The sequence below is a fragment of the Cnephaeus nilssonii genome, assembly GCF_951640355.1.
Source record: "Cnephaeus nilssonii genome assembly, chromosome: 5".
NCBI lineage: Eukaryota > Metazoa > Chordata > Mammalia > Chiroptera > Vespertilionidae > Cnephaeus > Cnephaeus nilssonii.
In genome coordinates, this window is record NC_137076.1 from 102,995,737 (window position 1) to 103,011,256 (window position 15,520).

A 15,520-nucleotide genomic window follows, 5' to 3' on the forward strand; every position below is an offset into this window, starting at 1 on the left:
ACCACTGTGACCTTCTAGTAAGTAGTGGTATAGCTCAATAAGCACTTACTGAATTGAACACAAGCATGATATTTGCATCCCTTGTTTCCTGTGATTAATACATTTGTCTTATTTTTTTTCACTCAAGTAAAATATTATATTTTTTTCTTTTCAAGAGTTTGGCAGAATTGGAAGTATTATGTACTCATCTCTACATAGGGACTGATCTTACACAAAGAATAGAGGCTGAGAAAGCACTCCTGGAACTTATTGACAGCCCAGAATGTCTCAGCAAGTGTCAACTTCTATTAGAACAAGGAACAGTAAGTATTTGATAACAGTGATTAATCATGAAAGATCAGTAGATATATGTCATTGGTAACGAACTCATGTAGGTTAGCAATGATGACTGATAGGTATTACCACATGTCTTTTTACTACAGTTTATTTCACTGACAAATTAATCAGAGAAAGAATTGGAAAAGTCTGAAAGCAAACTTAGAGAAGACCCCAGGAGGTGGAAATAGGCATGAATTGAAAATAGTCTGTGATTCCTTTTGGCCCCTCTTGATGTATCATATCAGTGGACAAAGGTTACATTTTTGGAAGTTGACTGACAGCTTTAACAAAACAAATTGTAATTGACTGAAACATGAAGGAATGATTCAGAGGAATGCTGACTACCTCCTGCCTCCCGCCCTTCTAGAGTTTCCTAGCCATTCATTCAGCAATTTTTAGTAAATACTAAATCTAAAACCATTGTACCACCTGTACTGTAGCACCTGCTTGCTTTATGTTTGTGCATTAAAGTAACTCCCAGTTTAGCTGGGGAGACATAGATGTATAAATACAGAGCTCTGAACTAATACGGTAGGCAATACAGTCAGAGACTATATGGTCTATAGCAGAGGTCAGCAAACTTTTTCTGGAAAGTGCCAGATTGTAGTAAATATTGTAGATTTTGCGGGTCAAGAGGCGAAATCAAGGATGTTTTGTAAGTATGTCTATAGGAGAAGAGAAAACCAATTTCCACAAAGTTTTATTGGTGAAATTTAAAATATAATAATAGAGTACAGTGTTTGTTTTTTTAATATGGGTCTATTAATGAAAAGAATGGAATTATCCTTTTGGGGATAACATTTTGCTTAATAAGTGTTCAAAGTTAATATTTCCTATTGTCAACGTTGATTACAAGTGTTCCTATGTTAATACTGATCTGTAATGAGATTTTACATATTTCATTTTTGAAAATGTCTTTTTATACAGATAGCTTCTGCCACATGTTGATATCAATCCATGAATATATGATTTTAATTAAACATATTCATCACTTACAAGGGATTTGTAGAATTCTATTAAAACTTCTCTTGATATTTGCCTTTTAGAATGTGAATACACTGCAGATTAGTCACTTCCAATTGAAGGTTAGGTGGAAGCTTCTCAATTGCTCAGTTAAATGGATTTTAAAATATGGATATTTCTTTTTCACTTGCATCACAGTCTGAAAAAATGCTGCTAGAACTAGTTTGAGCTCAGAAAATAACTCAGGAATAGAGATCTTGCTACTTGTTTTAACTTTTGACTGTGGAAGTATATAAAGCAGTTTGATATTACTTGTGATTCAAACAACATCACTTGTTATTAAATGACTTTACTGCATTTTAAGTTTTATAAATAAATACTAAGCACTGTTTGCCTTTTAGGCACTCTATAACTTTAGGTTGACTTCATTAAGAGACATCAAATGTGCAGCAAAAGCTAGTTTCCAAAGGCATTTAGTATTCAACACTAGTGGCTTAGAATGGTTCTTCCCATTCAGAAAAATTTCAGTCTCAGCCCTGAGTTGGAAAAAAAAAAAATTATAATGAAACTTTACCACTGCTAAGCTATTGAACTGTGTGGTGGGAAAAGTCAGGGTTTTCAGCTACTATTTCTGATAGAAATTTATAGAAGTGAAGATAAGTTCATGAAAATGAATTGAAGTTTACAGTTAACACCACTGATTAACACTGATAGATTCAAATATTTACTACAAAGTGTCTACTGATAATTAATACAGTGATTAACCATAGGCTTTTAGATTCTTACATTTTTAGAAGCTTTGTAAATTTGTCCAGCAGCTCTTTTCTGCTTCATATATTTTTACTGCCACTTGTGACACATCTTAGCAGATACTACGTTAGGTTGTACAGATTTAGCATTTTCTCAACATCTTTAGGAATATTCTGTCTTACAGTTTCACAGACTCTTTATAGAGATTAATTCTTTGGTCTCTTCAAACTTAGCATTGATTTCTGGAATAAGCAGTATGGGCAGTGTTAGTAACCTGTGTCAACTTAGCAAAAACTAAGGAGAACCTTCTATCATTTCCCTTGTTTGAAATCCGCTCTTGGTATTGCTCAGATGTCTTCAACTGTTTGAGCATTGTTCTCACCGAAAGGCTAATGATTGAAGTTTATTTTCTCTGCATGTATCACTTTGGCTACTGCAATAAAATAATGATGATTTGATGAACTATTTTGCTAAGTGGCTTTCCTTGCTTTGAAATTTAACTTTGGTTGCAGCCTTATTTTCTATTTTTGTGAAGAAATTCTGCTGTGATGAGATATGTTGTTTTAAATTGTATACTTTTGCTGACTGTTGGTTTCATGTGAAAAGTTCTCATTATTGCTTAGGAAAAGTTCCTACTGTAGAGTTTTGATTACTCTAATTTCATTTGTAATGATAATAAATTTTATTATTCTTTACAGACATCCTATGCTCAGCTCCTTGCAGCCACATGTCTTTCAAAACTTGTTAGCCGAGTCAGTCCTTTGCCAGTGGAACAGAGAATAGATATCAGTAAGTGGTTTAAAAAGCTTTTTATCAAATTGTATTTAAAAATATTTTTCCTTTTAAATATGTTAACTGTTAATAGGTATGCGAGTTATTTGATTCTGTCATTTTTTAAAGACGAGTGGTCAAGTCTCCGCTACCCATCTAGTGATGAACAGTGATGTATAACAGTGTGTAATCAAAAAATCATTTGTTTAAATTAATAATAAATAATAACTAGCATTTTAGTCTGTATGCTCTTTACTAAGGTTTGCACCATCACATTTTATCCACCAAACTTATAAGGTGGGCAGTGTTGTTACCTTCATTTTATAAATGAGGAAATTAGATTTGATAGGCTCTGTAATGTGTCCAAGATATCACAGCTAGGAAGAAATAGAGCTGTGATTTAAAACCACACAATCTTGTGGAGTCCATAGTCTCTTAGCCTTGTCTTAACTTCATATACAACAGAATGATAGAAAAGTCAGTTCTCCAGTATTTCTCAGGATGCTATACCAAAATTATCTGTGATGCATGCAAAATCAAAGCAAATTAATGCTTACTAGGAAGACATTGTGTATGCGGATGAATAGTACTTGAAACTTCGTACTATAAAGTACTATATAGTACTACAAAGTACTATAAAGTAGCAATATATTTTTCAGGAGTTATGCCTTTTTAAGGTGTGTGTGTGTGTGTGTGTGTGTGTATATATGAATTTGCTTTTCATATGGACAAAGCTCTAATAATTGAGGTATGGTACTTTTAAAAATCTTTTTTTAGATTAGAAATCGATTATTGATTCATTTCTGCTTTCTGGTCTCAAGGTTCACATGATTCCTATTTGTGTACCAGAAAAATAAAAATATGAATGATGAATCTTTAGACTCACTTTTGAATGGTCAGATCATGTTATTTTCCTTATCTGTTTGGCTAATATTTTTCTAAGTAGCCAGAGTCACAGACACTGCAGAAACCTAGAGGATTTAAACATTATAAGCCTAAGTCATAAAACATTGTTTTCGTTTGACTCTCACACACACACACACACACACACACACACACTCATTTTAAATTGACTTTATTTTTTAAAGCAGTTTTAGGTTCACAGCAAAATTGAGCAAAAAAGATACAGAGTTCCCCTATGCCTCTTGCCCCCACATATGTATAAACTTCCCCATTACTAGCATCTTGCACCAAAGTGGTACATTTGTTACAATTCATAAACCTACATCTACATAATTAATACCCAAAGTCCATAGTTTATCTTAGGGTTCACTTTTAGTGTTGTGTATTCTATGGTTTGGATAAATGTATAATGACATATATCCCCATTATAATATTATACAGCATAGTTTCACTGCCCTAAAACTCCTGTGTTCTTTGTATTCATCCTTTCTTCCCCTCTAATCCCTGATAACCACTGATCTTTTTAAATGTTTCCAGAACATCATATAGTTGGGATTATACATTGTATAGCCTTTCAAATTCATTTAGTTAGTAATAGGCACTTAAGTTTCTTTTATGTCTTTTCATGGTTTGGTAGCTCATTTTTTCTTTTCTTTTTTTAGCACTAATATGCCATTGTTTGAATATAGCACAGTTTATCCGTTCACCTACTGAAGAATAACTTGATTGCTTCCAAGTTTTGGCAATCACTAGTAAAGCTGCAGTAAAGCAGTTTTTTATGTGGACATACGTTTTCTCCTTGGGTAAATATCAAGGAAAGTGATTGCTGTGTCGTCTGGTTAAGTACATGTTTAGGTTTGGAAGAAATTACCAAGCTGTCTCCCAATGTGGCTGCTGTACCATTTTGCATTCTCACCAGCAGTAAAGGAGAGTTCTTGTTGCTCTACAGTCTTACCAACATTTGGTGTTTTCCGTGTTTTGCATTTGGCCATTTTAATAGGTATGTGGAAGTTAGTATCTTACAGTTGTTTTAATTTGCAGTTGCCTAAAGACATAGGATGTTGAACATCTTTTCAGATGCTTATTTGCCACCTGTATATTTTCTTCGATGGGGTATATGTGTGTATGGCTTGGTTCACTTGGCCTGTTTGGAGTTTTCTATGTTCGCTTAGCACTTTTTTTTCTGTAAGAAATCATGCAAAAGCAGAAGTGACATTTGCATTTTACTCAAATTATCCCTTAACATATAAATTGAATTGGAACAAATTTTCTTTTTCAAAATAAGTCTTATAATAGAACTGAGGATATAAGTAAGTACATAGCTTAAAGGGAATAACTTTTTGTCAAAGAACGTGTCATCACCACCTATTTTTCTTCCCCTGATTAACATTATGTTAGTGAAGAGTCCACAAATGATCACAGAACATTTTCTTATAGGAAACTACATTCTTAATTATGTGGCATCACAACCCAAGTTGGCTCCCTTTGTCATCCAAGCCCTTATTCAAGTCATTGCTAAAATAACTAAATTGGGATGGTTTGAAGTTCAAAAAGACCAGCTTGTCTTCAGAGAAATTATTGCTGATGTGAAGACATTTCTTCAGGTAAAAAGGCATTATAACATTATTTAGAGCATCATTATTTGGTTTAAAAACTGCTCTTTTTAAAGCTGTATGGTTTGTTTTGTGGCTACCAGTATCATATTAATTATGATTTATTACTTATCCTCTAGGTCCTTTATTTTTTATTGCCAGTAAATGAGGACCTTGCCATTATATAACTTCCAGACAGAAGAATGCAAATTACAATGTTTTCTAATTTCAAAAGTGTATGCTCTGTCATTTCTAACATGTATGTATGTACTGCATATATACAAAAAATGTACATAATGTTTTCGGGTATTGCTCATTACATCTCTTTGAAGTGGATTTCATCTTATAAATGAGAAAACTGAGGCAAAGAAAAGTTAAGTAATTTGCTTAAGGTTGTACAGTGACCTAGTAATGCATTGAGCTAGCATTTCAACAAGTTTGCTAACTTAAGGTATATAAATATATATGTACACCCAAATGTATTTAATTTTTACTATATACCACATTGACTATATTAGTTTTTCAAGAATGTTTTCAATCTAAGTGATTAAAGTTTTGGGAAACCTAAGTCTGTATTTCCTGTCCTATATAACTCTTAGGATAACCCTCATGCTCTGCTCAGTAACATTCAGCTGTTTAAAGATATGTATTTTTTGATACAAATATTAACCCTACTTGCAAGAAAAGTACTTTAGCTAGCGCTATGCTGAAGAAGCAGTGATCTGTTAAAATTCTCGAGGAAAAACTGGCAGTTTGGATTAATTTAGAGATGGTTCAGTATTGGTTTATTGGCAATTAGGGGAAATTTGCACTTTATGAGATTCTATTTCTTATACAGTAACTTTAAAATTTAATCCCCGTGTAAGATGTAACTCCATTATATAGTGCAATGCTGGAAACCTCAGAAAATAAAACACTAGACTGTGTGCTTTTACTCTTTTATTCATATTGTTAAAACCATGCTTAACAAATACAGCAGGTCCTCAAATAATGTCATCTATATACATAAAAGCCTAAGCGACCCTTTGACCAGGAGCTATGATGTGCACTGACCAGCAGGGAGAAGACGCTCAATGCATAGGCATGGAAACATGGAGCATACCGATGAATCCCAGAGGGAAGGGGGGAGGGGGGAGGGTGGGAAGAGATTAACCAAAGATTTTATATGCATACTAGAGGCCCAGCACATGGACTTGTGCACTGGTGGGGTCCCTAGGCCTGGCCTGTGGGGATCGGGCCAAAATCATCAGTCCGACATCCCCCGAGGGGTCCCAATTGCGAGAGGGCACGCAGGCCTCTAGTTTTGTTATAATGTTGATGTAGTAGGAACTTAACTCTTGTTTATATCCCTGGTAGGGGGCATATAGGAGGCAGCTGATTAAAGTTTCTCATCAATGTTTCCATCTCTTTCCCTATCTCTCTAGAAATCAATAAAAACATTTTTTAAAAACGCCAGCTAAACTAAAAAGTGTACCTAGTGACTTAGCTATTTTATATTCAGGGCAAACTTTTTATCTTGTCATAGACCAGTACCAAACCATTCTCAGATTAGAATGGATTTGCAGACCACCAATGGATTCATGGACCAGCAGTCACTCAGGGAACCACACTTGGAGGAGCGTAGGCCTGGTGTACACAAAGGATGGATGCGTCAGTAATAGGAAACCTGTAGCTCAGTTCAAGCAGTTCAGATTGTCTTAAAGAATTAAAATGGAAAAATTAGGGTTCATTCTTTTGTTTATATTTTAATTATGAGATAATTTGAACTTAATTACACTTAGTGGTTCAGTGTTAGTAGAATTCTGTGATAGGAAATGACCAACTATACAATTAAAACTTGAAAAGCGTTATTATCTATGCTAGTGTTTGTTTATGATTACACTATAATTAGATGCTGCATTTATTTCATACTTCCAGTCTGAGTTTGAAGTAGGGTAATTTGTTAATAATGTGCACATGAAATCTGAATTTTGAATTGAAATTTTTGAGATTAAATTGGAAGTTGATTAAATTAAAAGCATCATAGAAGATATAAAACTGTATACCATATTGATAGTCATATATTTACCCCAGTGCAGTGGGCACTTTAGATGCCCATTATAGATTCATAACAAATGCATACACATCCACTACTAAATAGTATTAAAAGGGACTTAGTGATCTTATCTGATACTGGATTGAGGGATTTAAATTAGTTTATTATTTACTGAATGCAGCTATTCAGTAGACTTCAAGCAAATTTATAGAGCTGAAAAGTGTTTTTTGTAATGTTCTTATGAAAAGTATTAAACTTATATTTTGAGGTTTAGCTTATTATAAGTCTTAGGTGCTGAAAAATTTTGTAGAGTATCACAGTTCTAAGATAGGTGAGCTTTTTTCCCACTCAACTCTAAACTTATCCTCCAAAAATGAACTTGAAATTCTTTTTATTTGTGGACTTTATGTGTGATTTTTCTACATATTTTAGTAGATATATGATTAAAAAAACGTGATGTTTCAGTATTTAATTACTTGTAAATATTACCTGATTTACACTGTAAGAACCAATCACGTCTCCAATTAGCCTAATCTTTGTTATTTTCTCCGAAGGGTACCGTGGAACACTGTATAATAGGAGTAATAATCCTTTCAGAATTGACTCAAGAAATGAACCTGGTAAGCCTTTCCATCTAATGGTGACATTAAGTTTGCTAAGTGATGCTGTTTCTTTGATACAAAATCTTTATGTTGCATAAAACTCTGAATAGTCAAGTCTTTTTCTGTCTATTGGTGAGATAAGTATTGGAACACTTTCATTGTTACTGAAAATAACAGCAATAGTAGAAAGGATTACAAAGAACAGGGAATTAGACATGGACCTTGCTCCATGGTAATTGAAGAATTGCCCTTTTGTGTTCTGTATACATAGTAATATACTAACCATAAGAAATAAATTATATGCAGTATAATTTACTTGTTTACAAATAGAAGAGAAGTGGTTTGGTGAATTGATACGCAACAATGGGTTCACAGCAGGACTCATCAGAGAACAGGCCTTGGCACTTTGCCACTTGCTAGCATGGATTTTCTCCCTAGACAAGTTTTCAGAAGCTACGCCTCCCCCCAGTGGTGCCTTTATGAGCTCAGCAGCTGAGCACATTGTCACCTGCTCCTATTCACTTTGTACTTAATTAACATGGTTCTAAACAGAATAAAAGCAGAAGTTGGAATGTTGTAATCAAGGTGAATGTAGTGATTTTATATAAAAAGTGTCATCTTTAATGGTCTGTGCTTGTATGTATATATATATGTGTGTGTGTGTATCCACATATGTACATGCATGTATTTACGTACACACACACATACATGCATGTAGGGAGAAAGCTTGCCCAGGACTACTTACCAACGCCCTTTGGCGAGACAGTATAGTTTCTGTGTGTAAAAAATTCCAAAATAACTATTTTCTACTTGTATTCAATCAGGAATTAGAAGTATTTCTAGATTTATAAGGGAAGGATTTCTAAAATGTAAAGTGATTTCTTAATTTACTTCCCCAGAGTATGTAAAGATTTCTTGCCTTATGGATGTGTGTCAATATCTATGATGTATCTCCAGAACTAATAGTAATAGTACCTGAAAAAGAGTTACTATGTTGGCAGGGACGTTATGACCAGGACTTTGGCTAATCCTATTAGACTCTGTAAATATGTCTGAGGACTGTAACTTTCTTTTAAAAATATATATTTAGAAATAACTTTAGTATGAATATTTTATCTCATAACAGTGAAGAGAATAGTACAGCAATGCAATGTATCCATTATCTAGCTTACACCACCATCAGCTTTTTGCTCATCTTAAAAACCAGCATTTACTTCTTCCATTTCCTACCTCATCGTACGGTAGGACTACAGACTGCCCTGTAGTCAGGGTTTTCTGTGTGTAGACTGTTACTGAGGGAAGACCAGGTAATACAGAGTTCTAATAAAGGTATGATTCAGAGAGCACCCAAGTTGTGTTTTTTTTTAAATAACTATCTTAAACTTTATTTAGAAAACTTGGGAGTATAATACAAAAAGTTTCTTCTCAACCACCATTTGATAAGTTGCTGACATGGCCCCAGAATACTTAGTATATTTCTTACACACAAGGACATTCTCCTACATAACCATAATACAACCATTAAAATTAGAAAATTAAATGACATATTACTGTTATCCTCATACTCCATTTAAATTTCACCATTTGTCCCAGAAAAGAACCAGTTTAGGATCATGCATCTCATTTATTAAGCATGTTTTATTAGTCTCCATCAATCTGGAAAATATCCTCAATCTTTCCTTCACTTTCAAGATCTTGAAATTTGTGAAAGTTAGTTGTTTGTCCCTCAGTTTGGGATTGTCTGATGATTCTTCATTATTAGATTCAGATTATACATGTTTGTTAAGAATATAGCAAAGTGACACTGTGGTCTTCTCATTGTCACCTGCCTGGAAACAAATGATTTGATTTGTTACTTCACTAATGATGTTCACTTTGGTCACTTGATTAATACTGTCTCTACCAGGCATCTCCAATTGTAGATTTACTCTTTCCCCTTTGTAAATAATAAGTATTTTATGGAGAGATACTTTAAAACTCTGAAAACACCTCATTTTTCATTGGTTTCAATTTATTCATTTATTTATATTGGTATGATTTCTTAGTTTCCTGTTTTATTTAACAGGTTATAATTTGTTACTGACATATTTTGATGCTCAAAATTTCCCAAATTTGGCCAGCAGGAATCCTTTCAAGCTAGTTTCTATCTCCACTTGACATTTATTTACCATGGGTTGATGCTCAACCACTGAGTCATACTGGCCAGTCTTATTCTGCTTTTTAAGAAGCAAATTCTACTATTCCTGGAGTGTATTCAATATATAATCATCAAGTAGTAAAATATCCTTTGCCTACATGGTAAAGGCATATAGGTATGTAGTAGAAAATGGGTCCACAATTTTTCATCTCAGAAAATTGAATGTCTAAATGAATACTCTAGTAAAATAAGCAAAGAAAGTGGTTTATTCTACCAAGTAGCAAAAGGAATGCTCTAATCCATGGTGTTAATAATTTTTCAGGTTTCAGACTTCACTTTGTTTGCTGTTTTCTATTGATGAATGGAAATGTTAATGTTATTAATAGTATTGTTTTGACCATATATATTTTAGAGGTTTAAGAACTAGTCTTAGTAAATTTATTCTTAATAATTATTTATCATTAATAAAATATTCAGAGAGAATATAGAAATATCACTTATATAGAAGAATTTTTATATAACTGATTCAGTTTGCTGATTTATAGAAAGTTAGAATTTGAAGATCATCCTAGAGCAGTGATGGGCAACCTTTTGAGCTTGGTGTGTCAAACTTCGCCAAAAAACTGAGCATAACTCGGGTAGTGTGTCACTTTGAGGAAAAAACATTATTTCACAAATGTTTCATCCTCAGGAGCAGCAAATGTTTCATCCTTGGCATGCGGCCGCCTCAGCGGCTGCGTGTCATCAGAAATGGCTACGTGTGTCCGTGCTGACACGCGTGTCATAGGTTCGCCATCACTGTCTTAGAGAGTTCTCATTTTAAAGATGGAGTCTGAAGAACAGGGAAGTTGTTACTTACTTAAATGTGAAATATGGTACATGGTTCAGGAGTTGATAGTCTTAGTATGTCTGTTATCATGCACTAGTGGGGTCCTTCGGCCTGGCCTGCGGGGATTGGGCTGAAACTGGCTCTCTGACATCCCCCGAGGGGTCCTGGATTGCGAGAGGGCAGTTCTCGGGTGATGCACCCCAGAGTCGGGCTCCCTCCTCTCTGGTTCTGGGCGCGTCACCCGAGAGCCGCAGCTGCCAAGTCACTGCAGCTCAGCAGCTCCTGCGTTGAGCGTCTGCTCCCTGGTGGTCAGTGCGCATCATAGCTACCGGTTGAATGTTCACTTAGGCTTTTATATATATAGATATTGGTGTGTTTATATTGCCTTTGAAAGTATAGCCAATTCTGGTTTTTAATTTTGGGATCAGTATGGTTTGTAGAAAGAGCACTGAATTAAAACAATCCAGAAACCTGGGTTCTAACCATGGCTCTACCATTAACTTTTTTAGTAACCCTAAGCAAGTCACTTAGCTCAGTAGATTTTTAAAAGTCCTTTTAGCTTGATATTTTATGATTCTTTCATTATTATTTCCATCCCTTTTCTTAATTAGTAAATTTTGTTTTGATATTTTGTAAGTCTGTTCAAATAAATTCATCTTGATCTTTTTAGGTTGATTATTCTAGACCTTCAGCAAAACACAGGAAAATAGCTACCTCGTTTCGTGACACTTCTCTCAAAGACATCTTAGTGCTAGCATGCTCTCTTCTAAAAGAGGTAAATTATTTAATAATGCAATATCCTATTAGAGTATTTAGGAAATTTTAAGTTTCAAAAGAATTTCAAGTGAGTCCTCCTCCCCCATTTTGCCTTTTGAAGAGTTGTAGGCAATCTTAATATGGTAGATTTACACAAATCTGTAAGGGGTTCTAAAAATCCACCTTTACTCACTAGGAATATAGTAAAATAAAATCCAAAGAGCATTGAATAACTTGTCTTTGGGTAGTAGTTTCATTGTCTTTCTACTGTAGATTATTTATTGCAGAAGCTAATTGGGACTTAGTTTCTTTATTGCCCTACCCATATTTTAATGGGGTGTAGCTGAACAATGAAATGACAGTAGGTTTTCCTAATTCATCAGCTGTCAATATTTATTCATGGTTGAGCCAAGATAGTTGACTTTAGTAATTTCTTAGGGAAATATTTTCCCATTTGCTATTTTGTGCCATATTGGTCATTAGGGATAGTAGGATTTATGATTCTATTTGTTCTCTTATAATATAGGGCTCCATTATGCTCAAGCTTGCTAATTGGGGTAGTGTACAGCATTTCCCAACATATGTTCCACTAATCACTATTTTGTACTTATTTCAGTTCTGTAATTTAGTAACATGATAACTCCCATAGGAGGCCAGGCTGAAAGGTCCTGTTATTTTAAAATGTAGGAAAGAAGATGGAATAGTAAAATGAACTCCTTTGTATCCTTAAACCAGTTGGTAGTAACTGGTTAAACCAGTCTTGTTTCAGCTCTATCCCTAGCCTAGCAACTTTATTTCTTTTTGTGTTATTGAAGCAGAATGCCAAACTATGTCATTTCCTCCACAAATATTTTATGATGTATCTCTAGGAGGTAAATCTATTCTGGTTGTGTCAGGAGGGACATTTGTTGGGTGGTGGAGGTCAGGATTGGTCTCTAGAAGCTTGTGAGTGTCCTCCCGCACTCAGACAGCTCCAAGAACCTTTCTCAGCTGAATAGGGATAATTTATGCCTGAATGAATATTTCAGCTTATTCTAAGAAAGCTTTCAATGAATCCCATACATTTATACATTTGTGCTATATAAAGTATTTGTTACCTCTTAAAACTTTACAAGATGACCTACAAGATGCAGTTAAGAGTAAAATTTTTATTATCCACAAATGAGTGAGATCATGTGGTATTTTTCTTTCATTGACTGGCTTATTTCACAAAGTTAAATATGAAAATAGTCTATTGTAGACTTTTTATAGTGATTTACATTTTTCTAATATGTACAACAACATAACTTTGCAAACTCTTTTTTTGCTAATTTTAATTTGGCATTGAAGAATTATTTAAATTAGTGAAAATTTGTTTATTGACATATTTTAGAAAGTTATATTTGACTTTGAACTTTTTTCAGGTGTTGGCCAAACCTTTAAATCTTCAGGATGAAGGTCAACAAAACCTAGTAATGCAGGTCTTGAAACTGGTCCTCAACTGCCTTAACTTCGACTTCATTGGCAGTTCAGCAGATGAATCTGCAGATGATCTTTGCACAGTGCAGATCCCAACAACCTGGAGAACAAGTAAGAAAAAAGTTTAGTATGAGGGACTGTCAGCATAAAAGGCACAGGATTAAGCAATGTAGTTGCCTATGTACAGTTATCTGTATTTTCTGCTAGGCAGTCAAAAAGTTCAAATGGGTTTGTAACCCAAAGTAGCTGCTGTTTTCCCCAATTCACAGAGTAACTTCCATGTTTTGATTTTGGAAAAAAGAAAAGACCACTCTAGAGTTAGGGGGAAAACAGATTTGTGGGGGGGGGGGGGGGGGGGGAGGGGGGGAGGTTGGGGCCGGGCGGGAGGAATGAAGAGTTCTGTTACGAAACTTTCAGATAAAACAGGAGAGGAAACAACACTTGACAACAGATATCAACATATTTTTCAAAGCTATAAAGAGAATGAAGAGAGTAACTGACTAAGCAAAGCAGAATTGCAACTTACTTTCTTACAGAGGGATACCAAGCACATCCCAGAAAGATGATGGCCCTAGGCCTAGGGTATTCCTGAAGTCAGACTGAAATAGTCAAATATAAGGTAGAATGGGGCTGAACGGGCTTGGTAAAAAGTTCTACACAAAGTCCCCAGAATCTCTACCACCTGTGCAGCTAGGTGACTGCCTTTTCCCTCTCTTTCCCCAAAGGAAATTTGCAAACAAGTAATACCAAAAAATGTCTATAGCACTGAGACATAAATTTTGAGATTGAAAGGTCCCATCAAGTACCCAACAAAATGAATGGAAAAAATACACCAAGCTTCATAATCATGACATCCTATATAATAAAAGGGTAATATGCAAATTGCCCCCTCGACTGAGAGTTCCACTGGAGTTCAACCAGGGGGCAGGGCCCGCCAACGGCCCGGGGCCTCTCTCCGCCCCCTCCCCATTTTCCCCTCCCCCGCCGTCCCTGTCCCCGATTGGCACCCCCCAAATGGGGGCGGGGCCGGCCGGCCAACCTCCTGCATCCCCACCCCCCCAGCTGGCAGCTGATGGGGTGGGCAAGCCAGACCCTACCTGTGCACGAATTCATGCACTGGGCCTCTAGTTTCAGAATAATAAGGATAAAGAGACGATCCTAAAACCTACCAGAAAGAAAAAAATTAAGTCACCTACCGAGGATTGGGATCAAGGATGTTATTAAACTTCCCCACAGCAGCACTGGAAGCTAGAAGTCAGTGGAGTAATATCCTCAAACTTTTGAGGGAAAATTATTTTCAGTCTAGACTGAAATTGTCAAGTATAAGGTAGAATGAAGACATTATCAGACTTGCAAATTCTCCTGAAACTTATCCCTTATGCACTTGTTCTCAAGAAGTTACTTAATATACAACCCAAAAAAGTGGAAGATTTGGGGTTTGGGAAAAGGGAGCCTCAACCCAGGATGACTATGTACAGATATAACACGGAGATAATTATGTAACAAATTTAGGAATAACCAGTCCATGTTGAAGGCTCTGGGAGGTTGCAGTGGGAAAATGAAAATGATAGGTTATTTGATGTTATTAATCATATGGAAAATGTCATGAAGAACATTTTGCAAATCTGTCAGAACATTTGTAAAGAATTAGTGACAGATAGATAGACAAATAGCACAGAAAAGATGCTATGATTAAATCCAGAGAGTATTAGAAATGTGATATAAGGATAGTGGCTCAGCTGTTAACATTATTTACATAGTAATAATAAGTGTAAACACTTAGAATTGATTTAATCCCAAAATGGTATAATAGTGGATGGATTTTTAAGAGGATGGATTGTGGAAGGTGGTGGGGTGAGTGATTAGACAACTAAAGCCTTATATACTGTCACAAATTCATTTAATGCCTAAAGTAAAATTAATAAAGAAATAGTATATAGCATGCTATTTAGAAATATGTATGTAAATATAGCTAAGAGTTGAAAGATGAAGTGGGGTAGGGTATAGCTGTTTTTTATTTTAAAATTTTTTAGTTATTTTGGCATTATTTGAAGTTTTAAATGTTTATATTACTTTAATACAAATGAAAATATTAAGACAATTCTCCCAGTAAGAACTGTAGATGCTACATAGAAATAAGGAACACCTTAGGTAATTAATTTCTGTCTCTGTATTACGGTGAAAACTTGTTTCTCGAATTTAATTCATTCCAAAGGCTGTTTGAAAACTGAATCATTTTTTCCCATTAGAAATAATGTAAATTGAATTAATCTGTTTCAGACCCCCAAATGATTCCCTGTTTTAACCTTTCTGATATATAAAACATGTCTGTTGTACTATTTAATCTATAAATAAAAACTTGGAAAACAAAAAGGACATGAAATGTAAATGAAAATTTAACAAAAA

General features: G+C 34.9%; 1 protein-coding gene across 4 annotated transcripts in view; it reads left to right on the forward strand.

Moving 5' to 3' along the window:
- Positions 1–15,520, forward strand: part of RANBP17 (RAN binding protein 17) — a 232,729-nt gene that overhangs the window by 8,961 nt on the left and 208,248 nt on the right. For all 4 annotated transcript variants that reach the window (XM_079771004.1, XM_079771005.1, XM_079771006.1 and 1 more), the window contains exons 2-7: positions 156–302; positions 2,730–2,820; positions 5,143–5,309; positions 7,887–7,952; positions 11,571–11,675; positions 13,060–13,225. In XM_079771004.1, the coding sequence (XP_079627130.1) occupies positions 156–302; positions 2,730–2,820; positions 5,143–5,309; positions 7,887–7,952; positions 11,571–11,675; positions 13,060–13,225 (742 nt within the window). The remainder of the gene's footprint in view (positions 1–155; positions 303–2,729; positions 2,821–5,142; positions 5,310–7,886; positions 7,953–11,570; positions 11,676–13,059; positions 13,226–15,520) is intronic.